The sequence below is a fragment of the Triturus cristatus genome, chromosome 1_2 (genome assembly GCF_964204655.1).
Source record: "Triturus cristatus chromosome 1_2, aTriCri1.1, whole genome shotgun sequence".
In the NCBI taxonomy this organism is placed as follows: domain Eukaryota; kingdom Metazoa; phylum Chordata; class Amphibia; order Caudata; family Salamandridae; genus Triturus; species Triturus cristatus.
This window is the reverse complement of record NC_140580.1, coordinates 661,607,193-661,620,143: the sequence shown is the minus strand read 5'-3', so window position 1 is coordinate 661,620,143 and position 12,951 is coordinate 661,607,193. Positions and strand designations below refer to the sequence as shown.

At 45.6% G+C, this 12,951-nt stretch overlaps 1 protein-coding gene across 10 annotated transcripts in view; it reads left to right on the top strand.

The window, feature by feature from the left end:
* The window catches only part of ARHGEF10L (Rho guanine nucleotide exchange factor 10 like), a 585,939-nt gene extending 575,184 nt beyond the window's left edge, over positions 1-10,755 (top strand). For all 10 annotated transcript variants that reach the window (XM_085608202.1, XM_085608218.1, XM_085608210.1 and 7 more), the window contains one exon: positions 8,070-10,755. In XM_085608202.1, coding sequence (XP_085464328.1) covers positions 8,070-8,596 — 527 coding nt within the window. In that variant the 3' untranslated portion in view covers positions 8,597-10,755. The remainder of the gene's footprint in view (positions 1-8,069) is intronic.
* Positions 10,756-12,951: the final 2,196 nt, after the last annotated feature.

Below are 12,951 nucleotides of genomic sequence, written 5' to 3'. Positions count from 1 at the left end.
TCTCCAGGCTGACATCATCGAGAGAACGTCAGGACCCACTCCCTGGGTCTCTCCAGTGGTCGTTGTGCCTAAGAAGGGCTCAACTGGCAAAGTGCGCTTCTGTGTAGATATGAGGGCACCCAACACCGCCATTGAGAGAGAAAGACACCCGGGGCCTCACATTAGTGACATGATTGCATCACTCAATGGTGCACAAATATTTTCCAAATTAGACCTTAACAAAGGCTATCACCAATTGGAACTTCACGAAAAATCGAGAAATATTACCACATTCTTGACTCATCAAGGCCTGTTCCGATACAAAAGACTTCGCTTTGGGGTCTCTTCAGCCGCTGAGATTTTTCAGGAAGCCATTCGAAAGGTAATCCATCACATTCCCAACACTCTAAATTACAGTGACGACATATTGGTCTATGGAGCAACACTACAAGAGCATGACACAGCGCTGGACTGCGTCTGTCATGCTTTACTGGAGGCCAATCTCACGTTAAATAAAGATAAATGTGATTTCCACAAATCCACATTAAAATTATTCGGCCACATTTTCTCAGGCACCGGAATGAAACCATATCCAGAAAAGATTGCCGCTCTGAATGACACCCCCAGGCCGCAAGACGCGGGTGATGTCCGTTCCTTCCTAGGCATGGCAAGCTACTGTGCACGCTATATCAGGGACTATGCCACAATCAGCTACCCCCTGAGAAAGCTGACCAAACAAGGACACCCTTTTCAATGGACCACGAGATGTGATCAAGCGTTTCATGACATCAAAACTGCGGTTGAATCTGCTGACAATCTTGCATATTTCAATCCGAGAAGGAAAACTGAAATTACTGTGGATGCGAGTCCTGTAGGACTGGGAACAATATTAGCCCAATATGACAAAGAGAGTGATCAGCGGTATATTATAGCATATGCCAGTCAGAGTCTCACGGACACGGAGAGAGCTTACTCCCAGCCTGAAAAGGAAAGTCTGGCGGTGGTCTGGGCCTGCGAGTATTTTCACATTTTCATCTACGGGAAGCATTTCACACTTATCACGGATCACCAGGCCCTGATAACCATCTTTGGAAATCCCCGAGCCAAAATGCCACCCAGAATAGAGCGCTGGGGCATCCGCCTTCAAAAATATACCTATACTATTGTCTACAAGCCGGGAAAAGCTGCAAATCCTGCTGATTATATGTCCCGACACCCCAAAGCAACATCCAGATACAATCCGTCATTAGCGGAGGAATACATCCATTTTGTAGTGGCACAAGCCAAACCACCCGCAGTTCCCTTGGAGGCCATCCTTGATGCTACCAATGACGATGCCACACTCCGAAATGTAAAACATCGCATTCGGACAAACAGCTGGAGGCACTTGGAAGAATCCGGACAGAGTTAACAGATTGACAATCAGGAACTGTCCTCTTTCCGTCATGTCAAGGAGGAACTGTCCATCACCTCAGATGGTCTGATACTAAGGGTCAAGCGGATTATCATCCCGAAACAGTTGCGCCAAGGAGTCATCAACCTAGCACATGAAGGGCACAGAGGGATTGTAGCCACAAAGTGAGCGCTGCGAGAATGGGTCTGGTTTCCTATGCTGGATCAGATGGTAGAACTTACTCTGAAAGATTGCCCACAGTGTCAGTTAGTAAGTCAAGATGATCCCCCTGCGCCGCTTCAAATGTCGGAACTGCCGGATGGCGTTTGGCATCATGTTGCCGTGGACTTCTTTGGACTGCTACAATCCGGCAAGTATGTCCTAGTCATAATAGACGAGTACTCACGATTCCCGATTGCACACCTCGTCACATCAACCAAAGCCACCACCACTATACCGGTACTTGACAAGGCTTTCGCAGCATGGGGCATACCAAAGGTAGTAAAAACAGATAATGGCCCCCCATTCAATGGACAGGATTTTGTTGAATTTGCCAAGCACCTCAATTTCAGACACCGAAAGATCACTCCGTTGTGGCCCCAGGCCAACGGAATGGTGGAAAGATTCATGGCCACTCTAAAGAAGACCATTCAGCAGGCAGAAGTTTCGAAGTGTGATGTGCAAGTGGCTCTACTTGAAGTACTACATGCTTATCGAACCACACCACATACTACCACAGGCAAATGTCCGGCAACCTTAATGTTGGGGCGCACTGTGCGCACCAGAATAACCACTTGGGAAGATACAGCTAGATGGTTGTCTCAAGACTCGGAGCAGGAGGAGTTAGCGGCCACAGACAAACTGAAAAAGGAGAAAATGAAGGAATATGCAGACCGACGGAGGAAAGCTACACAGCCATCCATGCAGGAAGGGGACTGGGTATTGGTGCGACAAGAACAACAGAGAAAAGCAGATTGCCGATATCACGCATGCCCTCTGCTGGTGACAAAACAAAAAGGGACTATGATCACAGCCGAGTCAGAGAATAAGAGGATTACAAGGAATGTGACGCATTTTCATAAATGCACGCCCAATGTCCGAGACACGCTGACTGTGCCTCAGAGCGTGGTAACGGGAGATGCACCTGAGTCAGTAAGTGATCATCGATCTTCCAGGTCTCCGGACAATAGGTGCTGGGCGCTAGGACCGGCACATGACACCAAGAGGTGGGGAGGAGAGTCAGGAGGCGGAAGGGGAGGAGCGAGAGGGGCAGAGTAGTGTAGGGGTGAAAGAAGTGAAGAGCAAGAAGAATAAAGCTCCCCATAATTATAATAATACTAGTCTCTGCGTCATATGTGATAGCGCAGAGACACTACAGCTTTTAACTTCGCGAAGCTCATAAGGGGTGAAAATAAATTACATTTTTGCACGTCTGAGGACTCGACAATACGCACACCCTTAGCAAGCACACATGTGATCCCCGGCACACCTGCAACCACTCGACCAGAGCTTCTCAAACATAGGGAGCCAAGCTTCCCATGGCCAGCATACCAAACTCCCCCGGCCCACTACAGGCAGGCTTCCCCTCCAAGCATGTAGTGTTCAAGGGAAGCCATATAGTTGGTGACACTTTCAGCCAGAGCCGGCTTTTAGCTATGAGTTACTTTTATTCTGAGACTTGTGGTCTGCATCTATTGGAACAAGTGAAATCACACGTTGCCAATGGCGAGTGCTCTGGGTGTGGCTGCTGGGACTGGCTGGGTGCTTTGTAGACAAGTTAAGACCATTTGGAAGTCATGCCAGCACATTTTTGTGGTCTATCCCCCTCAACTCTCACCTTGTCCATCTAAGTACAGGCAAGCTTCCCAAGGATCTAAAATGGATTGGATTCAACCAATACTTTGGGTAGCGAGAGTGACATTGCGTATGCTTTAACATCCTTCCCACAAAATTACATTACAGGGTTGACCATGTGCTCCAGTGGGACCAATATACCTTGGTGCCACTGCAGCTGCTGCACCAATTATGGCTATGCCACTTCTTTGTCCCATATTTTGCCCTCTTTGAAGCCTGTTTGCTGATGCAAGGCGTGGGAATAAGCAAACCTTGTGAATTGGAAAATGTAAACAGGGCAACAAGATCCCTATTATCATCGTATCTGTACCCCTGTCTTCATGGCCCTTGAGGGGTAGCAAGAGCAGGGCTAAGGGGCAAGTCAGTCCACCCTCTAATGGACGAACAGCTAACCTGCCCTCACCCTGCATGAGGGGGTGATTGGTAAAGAGATGCTATGTGTGCCACAAAAGAGCTGTAAAAATCAAAGGAGGGTCGGCTTTAGTCTAACCCTTACCAGGATCGCTGATGCTAATTTCAATGTCTTTAATCCCAATTAAATGCTTTCCCTTCTTCCGTGGCGGGGAGGCTTTGAAACCGAAGCCCACAAAGCAAATGTGGTCTCCCTTGCACTCAAACTGCCGCTGTTGTCTTTCAGCATAAATAATTCAGGGTTGCCTTTTACTTCACTCCTAAAAACAAACTTTGGTGTGCGACCCGAGAAGTTACTGAATATTTTATTTTGTCAACCACAAAGGACGGCTAAATTGTTGGTTTTCTCAGTCGACCATGACTTGCCCTCCCTCGAGTCTGTGTCACAGCAGAGGAGCGCAGGCTCGCTTCACAGCTGCCAGTGTCTCCTGACCTGAGCTCTCAGCGGCAGACATTTGTCCTGCTTGATCCAGAACACGGCAGTGCAGGATGGTGCTGTGGCTGGTACGTGTTTAGAGGTATGTGATGGGGGAGGGAGCATAAGCACCGATCCCACACACAGAACAAGGACTGACTGACAGGGCTTAATTTATAAAAATATTAGCACCAGGGTATCCCATTGCATCTGGCTCAGCCCACAGCTCCGAGCAATGCTGGTGAATGCCAATGACAGCTTTACCCACTAACCACCACACTCGGTACTTAATCTTTTTAAAACATAAGTGCCAGGGCCCCCATCAGAAGGCCACTGCAGTTTGCATCACACACTGCCCCTGCCAGCGCTGCCAATGACGGTGCCAACACAACTCCTTGCTATCACATTCCCTCAAGTGTGACAATTCAGACTATTCCAAGCCCATCAAGCGATAAGGATGGTTTGGGCCAGTGCTTAATGTGAGCCGGTGCTTTCCGGTTCTCAGCGGCGGCACTTAATTGGTTTCCGGTGCTTGGCACCAGGACCTAATTGTCAACACCATACTTACAACAGTCTACCACATGGTGACGCTGCTCATCTAATTTAGAGATGAGCAGAATAAGGGTTGTTTAGGAATACAATGTATACTAAAATTGCTAATACCTGCCTCCCCAGCCATTCCTTTAGCTTTGGGGACCTGGAATAATCTGAACTGTCGCATTAACATGCAAGAGAGATGGTTAGTAGTTGTTTTGGCAGTGATGACAGGGGCGATGGGTAGTCCAAGCTGCAGTGGCCTCCTGGTCAGAGCCCTGGCACTTAATATTTTACAAATTAAGCACTGGTTTGGGAGGAAGATATGTCATTTTTTATGTATATTGAATTAATAAACAACCATGTGGCAGACTGTCATAAATGCCGGTGTTGACAATTAAGTGCTGGTGTTGCGCACCGGAAACCACTGGCTCAAATTAGGCACTGATCACACTTAAACCAGTGTAACATTTTGGACTATTCCAAGTCACCCCAGGCTGTAGGGATGGCCTGGAAGTTCACGTTTTATCATTTTCTTTTCAGTATATTTATTTATTAAACACTCTAAAATAAGCAGGATGCCAGCATATGGTGTATTCTCATGCAGTGTTCAAAAACAACTGCTGGTGTTGAGCATCCGCAAAAACTGCCACAAATTAAGCACTGGTATCTTACTACCCGACTTACTCTGAAATCTGCTCATATTTTGGGATTTTACAAAGCTTTCCCAGATTATGAGTGGAAACATGCAACGTTCGTGGATTTCCATGTGTGCTCCTCAAGCTTTTTTGAGTCTGCATTGGTGACTTACGCTTCTGGAAACTGCATTGACCCCGATTCCACATGTGAGGGACAATTCCGATCCCTCTGCAAAAGAGGTTTATCAAGGATAGGAATTACAAGTTGCACAATGATTATCCCACCCACGCCCATTCAAGCCTGCTGTAATTTACCTGGGACAATGTACAGTAAAAAGCAAATCGTGATTTTCCTGCAAAAAATACTGACTAATTTTAATCTCTAATTCAGAATGGGATTTTTTTAAAATCATATTTATCCCCTACACTCGCACCGGTTTTGGGTTAGTTCCCTTCCGCCTCACACCCTGAAATGTGAAATGTATTTACTCCTACATTAATTATAACGGTGTGGGGAGTAGTATGGTATTTAGCACAATCAACAAGGTAGTACCTGAATTAACATTTATTCTTCATGTTTGGTGGAAGAGAAACTTTTGACACAAATTCCATTAGATCATATTGTAAAAACAATCATAATATACAATTTGTCACAAGGGTTCACAAAATCTCAGGCTCCATGTTTCCTTAATACAGCATAAATTCATGTTATTCGCAGTTCATAAGAAAACAGCGCATGTCCAACCAGCACGGAAGGGCGTTTTCATTTCTGTGGCGCGCTTGTGCATTGGAAGTTGAGGAACAAAGGATGATTCTTTTTAAAGACTTGGCACATCTATGATCCTGACTGGAGGCTTTAGAATTTGGAGTGAGCGTGATCACATTCCTAGGGACATGGTGTTGAGTGACCAGATGTGGATACTACCAGATGTTACAATGTTTGCATGGGGTGAACTGTAGCAGGCGATCTGCAGATATCGTCAGAAATCTTACTGGGGATGACACAGTTGACCTTCCAATTGCTGTTAATTAACAACACACATTTGTACTATCAAAGATCATTTTAGAGCCATGAAGAAGTGGTGGACAATAAGTAACAAGAATTTATGGTGTTTTAAATGCACCATGGAGCCCAGATTTTGTGAAGCATCGTGACGAATTGTATATTCTCTTTTACCAAACAAGAAGATTAAATGTTAATTCAGGTTAAGAGGTATTACCATGTCGGTTATGTTAAATACCATACTACTCCCCACACCTTTATAATTGTGTTATCATTTTTCAGATCAGAGGCGAAACTGGTCCAGCGGGTTGAGTGCGCAGGGCCAGGTGTTCAGTGTTGCCCAAATTTGACAAGCATTTACTCCTACTCTTAATGGGTGTAAATTTCCATTCCAACCAATTCCAAGGTGGAGATGGGTCAGAGAAAGCTTTGAGAATATCTAGAAGCTGTAGAGTTTGTAAGTATTCAAACAATGTCCAGGGCATCCCCACCCTGGAACTCACACTTCCACCCATGGGGTAGGATTTATTCACACAGCCCTACTCCACGGTGGAGGGATATTGTGCATGAGTGGATGTACTAGTGCACGGTCACCTTTTCGGATACTTTGCCCTCATAAATCCAGCCATTCACTGTTGTAAGTTGACGTTGCACAAGCAAACAGCTCTGTGAATCATGGCTCGTGCACTGAAAGGCAGAGTGACTCACAAGTATGCCATACGTCAACCACAGCGACAGCAGCAAAGTACCAGGGGCATAACACAGGCCTCTGCAACTCTTGTGGCGAGGGCCCTTCAAGGGGGCTGTACTCACCCCAAAGCACATGAATATTTGTGAGATATTAGATGGTCGGGCCCCTTATCTCATTCTGCATGGGGGGGCATCATTTTACGTTATGCCAATGCAAGGTGCTGCATGCGGTACGGCCTAGATGTGTTAGGCTCTACCATAATGATGCTAATTGTGATATAATCTGGAGTCCAGACCTTATTCCTTGCCCCCCCAAGCAGACCAGCCACATTGATCTCAACTGTGTGACTGCTCTTTTGAAATTTCTGGTCCCCATTGTTTCCCGAGTGTTGCACTGACCCTAGCGCCTGTAGCAGCAGGCGTATGCATTCAACAGTTAAACACAGGCTTTTGCGCCTCTGCTTTCTGACCAATAATGCGTTTTTGCATGTGCTCTGCCAATGACACCCACTGTTATTTCAGTGCTCTGACCCACGTCTCCCTCTTGTCTGCCAATGCTTCCTACTTATAACCATTAATATCATGTGCATCCGGCAGCGATTTGGAAGGCTACCTATATAATGTAAATATGGCCTTGGTAAGGTGCCACAGTTGTGGTCCTGTTGAGTAAATTTCTTGAAAGCATTAACGCTAGGCAGGGCCCACCAGAGCTTTGTTTATTTGTGTGAAAACCTTAGTTGTGTTTTTGATGAAGAAGTTTGCCTGCTAACTGAAAAGCGTACATTTCTAAATGCCTTTGTTTTATCTTCCCTTCTCTCTCTTGTCTCCCTCTCACCCACTATCCCCTGTCCTACTCTCTCTCTGACACAAACCTTCAACGTCACCTACTCATTGTGCCCCATCCCTTTCCCACCATGCCATCGCCCCTAATGACGCGCTCATTTCCCTCTCCCTTTATTACTTTTACCTCTTTCCCATCATATTTGACCCTCTTTTCTCACTCTGCCTTATTACTTTGTCCTTTTACTATCTCTTTCTTTCAATCTGCTATCTTCCCCCATGCTTTTTTCCTTCTCCTCACCTTTACCACACCTCATCTCTACCCACCATGATTCCCTCTGCTCCCCGCTCCATTCTCTTCCTCTCATGCAGGTAAAGGGATGGTCTCCTTCAATGGCCACAGTGGTCCAGTGGAGTTCTTGGCTATGGGGGTGAGCACTCTGGCTCCTGATGCCTTAAAGAGCAGCAAAGAGGATGACGGCAGTGTCGAGTCCATGGGGAATGGGGAAGAGAAACCCTTCTGCGCATCCCAGGAATCACTTCCAGAGAACCCTGCACCCCGCGACCTTCGCCGGAAGGGGATCTTGCTTCAGTACCGCCTCCGCTCCACTAGTCACCTGCCAGGCCAGGTGCTGTCTGTGCGGGAGGCGGCCGAGGCCAACGGGGCCCCCCCAGACCACAGCGAAGAGGACGGCTCCATCTACGAGATGGCTGATGACCCCGATGTCTGGGTTCGGTGTCGGCCATGCTCGCGAGACAGTCCTAGGAAAGAGATCACCTCAGTGGTTGTCGTCTCTGGGGGACCTGGTTATCGAAACTTTCACGCCCCATGGCATCAGCCTCCAGGCACGGCAGAGGACAGCACCCTGCTCTTGTGGCAGGTGCCATTGACACTGTAGCAATAACTGCAATTTCCCTAATCCCACTTGCCTAGACATCCCATGGTCCATGGCTTGTGGGGTCATGCCATTGGTCTGTGGAAGGCTGGTGAAAGCGGATGGTGTGGTGGTGTGTGCAACGTATGCTGCGCTCAATCTGGATGCACCTTTTCTCTATCTTGCAGTTTGGATACCAAGTGCCTCCAATCAAAAAAACACCACCTCTCCACTGTCCTTACAGATATTTATTTGATGAACTGTGTTTCTTCCTGGGTCATAGTGCAAAATGTTCACTGTATCTCTGATCACCAGCCTAGTGTACAGTGTCCTAAAGTTTACTGTGCTTTCAATTTTTGAAGGGATGAAGGATAGTTCCCATCTAAGTAGAAATATTTTGGCCCCTTCTCTTGGTCTTTCTGTTGCTGTTCATGTGGTATGGTTAATTCGTCTGTAATATCGCCTTTGCTCGTGACATCATCAGACAGCAACCTTTTAAATCATGAACATCCAACGTAGGCTGAGGAGGGTTGAATTTATGGCATGTTTTCAGGATATTTACAAAATATAACTTTATATACAGTTCATGTAGATGGAACTCATGTACCTACTGAGTACACCAACAAGTGGTTATCCCAAAAACCTGACATGGCTCCTTCTCTCCTGGACCTATGTTGGACATCAGTGATATAACCCATGTTTTGGACAATGGTAATGTTATTCACTTGAGGGCTGTCTGTCGTATACCTGGAGTCTGACTCGCTTCATTAACCTCTTGCACTTTTCCCTTTTCATTTGTGTTTCTTAGTTCAATCTCTTTCCGTGGATCTTATCCCTGGTTTGTTTTTCTTTAACTCTATTTATGTCTGTCTCCCTTTGCTATTTTTCCTCCAGAAGGTCTTTTCTTTTCCCTGGCATTCTTTCCTTATGTTTGAATTTCGTTTTGGTCTTCTAGTTACTCCAAAACTGTTTCTGAGTTCTTCTACTGGACAGCAGATGTGCTGAGTAGACTAAAACTGTGGTCTGATGATAAACACCACTGCTGTACACCAGGTAGAAATCCATCCATGGAAGCCAATTGATTGTATTGTATGCTTTTTCTTCCAAAGCGGATCTGGTACTCCTGCACTCGGAAGACTTGTACACTGGTGCAATTACCGGGCAAAGCCATTGACAACCACATGAACAGATAGTCGTCCGGAAAGCTTCATGGAACAAGGGAACATGGAGCTGCCCTTTTTGCGTTATGTAAGGTGTGGATTCCTATATTGGTGCCTAAATAGTATCAGTGGCGTAGGAAGGGGAGTGCAGTCGGTGCGGGCCACCCCGGGTGTCATCACTGAGGGAGGTGACAAAATGGCAAAAATATGTTTTAAACACATATTTTTGCCATTTTCTCAAGCCGGGGGTGACAAGAAATGTTCTGCACCAGGTACCACCTGACCTTGCTATGCCACTGAATAGTATGCACCAGTTATGAATGCATCTCTATATCGTGTACATACGTGGACAGGTGTAGACACTGCTCTTAGCGGATCACCACGAATGTCAAACTCTTTACCTTGAGCCCTAGATGCCTTGGGTGACTGGCATTGCACTTGAAATCCTGGTTCTCTTCCAGGTGTGTGTAGGCAAACAGATTGTGTGTGTGTAGATTCTGGTGCATGAAAATCTCAGAGCGTCCACCAAGGATGGAAGAGGCTTACACTATCAAATGCTGGCGTAGGCTGACGCTAATGTTTGCGTATCTGATCCAAGGTGGACAGTTCCGAGTGGGAATTTGGGGTGCCTGCAAAATTGCTGATGTTCGTCCAATGCTGCTAGTTCTAAGGCAGAGTCAGTGACCGATCAGAAAAAGCCTGACATGAAAGTTACCCTCAAACTTTGGTACCAGCAACTGAGAGGCACCGGTCTGTCAGTCCACGCCTTTGTCTTCCTTGTATTTTTACTCACAGCTTGACTTTTGAAAAAAAGGGAATTTTTGTGTGCGTGTCTTTTTGGTTGTGCTGATGCCACAGCTCCCTCATACTCCTGTGTCCTCTTCTGGGTTATCCATTATTTCCACTGTCTGCTCTTTTTTTCTTGAGTGTACATACTATATATTGTAAATGTATAAACGAGGTTTGTATATATGGTGCAGGCAAGGAGGCCAAGCAAGAATAAATCTTGGGAGTCAAAGAGTTTTTTTTGTTGTAGTGGTGTGTACTAAGCCGATCGATGGAGCATGCTGAGCTTTGAAAGCGAGCGCCAGGTCCTTCTTGGGCTAAGCACAGAGAGCACGCAATGTGGAGCACATGAGGAGAAAGCCTTGGTGGGGTGGGCTTCAGCAGAGAGCACCACTCCGACATCTGGTCTGCCACTCAAGCTACAATTCACAGCTTCAGTTTGGATCTAGGGAGCACTTTGAATGCTGATCCAGTTTACGTATTGCCCCTACAGTGCTAACCTGGCATAGAGAATGCCTTGGCCCTATCCATTGAAATTACCATCCCTTATTATCTGAACTTGAATTAGGAGGACCCCATGCCTTGGTCCTGGGCAAAGCAACCTCAGAAGCTCATGACTTGAAGCATGTACGGCTGAAGGATGCTTGGAAAGTGCATCTCTTGACGAAGTAGTCCAAAGAGCATCAACTTTTGACCTGAATTTCAGGAGGGCCCACCCAAAGTAGTAAAATGTTTATGAAATAATCATAGGCTCAACCTCATGGGTGTAGATCAACAATAGGTACCTGTGTAGCAATGCCGCTGGAATGATTGGAATTTGAAGATTCGGTGGTTGTTCTGACTTTGGAGTGTTCGCCTGAAAGAGGAGGATAAGTTTGCAGTACTTTTCTAGACAAGAAATCTCAAATCTAACCATTCCTTTCCTGAAGCTGGTGATCAGTAAGTCAGAAAACTTTATTTCGCCAACACAAATTATACTACATATAAAAAACTATTCACAACAATACAACACACATGGAAAAGATAATTACTTTAAAAATACAGATACAAATTCATGATCATTTACACAATAATAAAATCATTTCATTTTGTAGGAATATAATTTCAGGTGGTTATTGATCTCTTTTTTAGTGCCAATAATAAAAAAGATGCTAAAGAGAAACAGATAAAAGGATCAGGTAGTAGCTGAAGATAATAAAGTGCTACGCGACACTGTTTAAAATTCATTTTTTGCATAATACGGATAATGAAATGTTTCCCTTCATTATAATAACATTTACAGAAAATATATATCATCCTGCATAGATTGATTATCACAGGTACAAAATGGGAGTTCAGAAACAACATAAACATTGCGAGGAGTACCCAGCATTAATGGAATATAATTTAATCTAAACCTCACCAAGACATACCTATGTTGCCGATTAGTAACGAAGGTTGGATATGTTCTATTTGAGTTTGTTAATTCTATGGTAGGGCACGCCAGGTAAGATTTAACTGTTGGGAGATTAATATTTGTAATCTCCCTTCTTATCTGGCGATTCAAAAGCAGTCGAGCTTTTAGGTCAATTTTGGATATGGAACTGCAGTTCGAAGGTTCCAAATAGAGGTAATGAAGCCCAGCCGCCTTCAATGTTATTTCAACATAAATTAGCCAATCAATATTACCTACTCCATCTAGTTTCAGGACATCTTTGATAATCTCTCTTGTCAAGACAAGGGACTCCTTTCGCCACATTGAGTGCCACATTAGGATAGGGGCCATTGCAATTATATCAGTTACATAAGGGGCACCGAGTTCCATGTGACACTTGTAGTTGGCACATGACTGTGGTCTTTTCCTCCAAGCCTATTGAGGTGTCCCCTCCACTCCCGGTCCTTTGGTCAGATCATTATCTGATAAACTTTGTCTTAGTGCTTGAATATAAGCTTAGTCAAAGGGCTCGGGAGGAAGGCCCCCGGCTATTTAGAGCCTACCACCTAGTGACAGCAGATATGCTTTCCGAGGCTCTCTGCCAATATCCGTGTCTATTGACAGGGGTTCTGGAAACCGACCTCATCCTGGTCCAGAACTGGATGCAGGCAAGATTCGAGGAGCTGGCCCCTTTGAAGCCTGCTAGAACAGCACCTCATCTCAATTCTGCTCCTTGGTTCTCTTCCACTTTACGTACAATGCGACAAGACTGCAAAAAGTTGGAAAGGCGGTGGCGGCGCAAGTACGATCTTGTGGAGCGAATGAATTACCGAGACGCGATAAAATCTTATTATAAGCAGATTGCCGCAGCCAAAAAGAATTATTTGGAGCAGAGAATTGATAAAGCCGATAATACGAGCCGGGAACTCTTTAGGATTGTGAAGGAGTTTGTCAACCCGGTAGTAGGGACCCCGGTCCATTCTCATTCGGAAGAATGGATCAAACAGCTCGCCGACTTT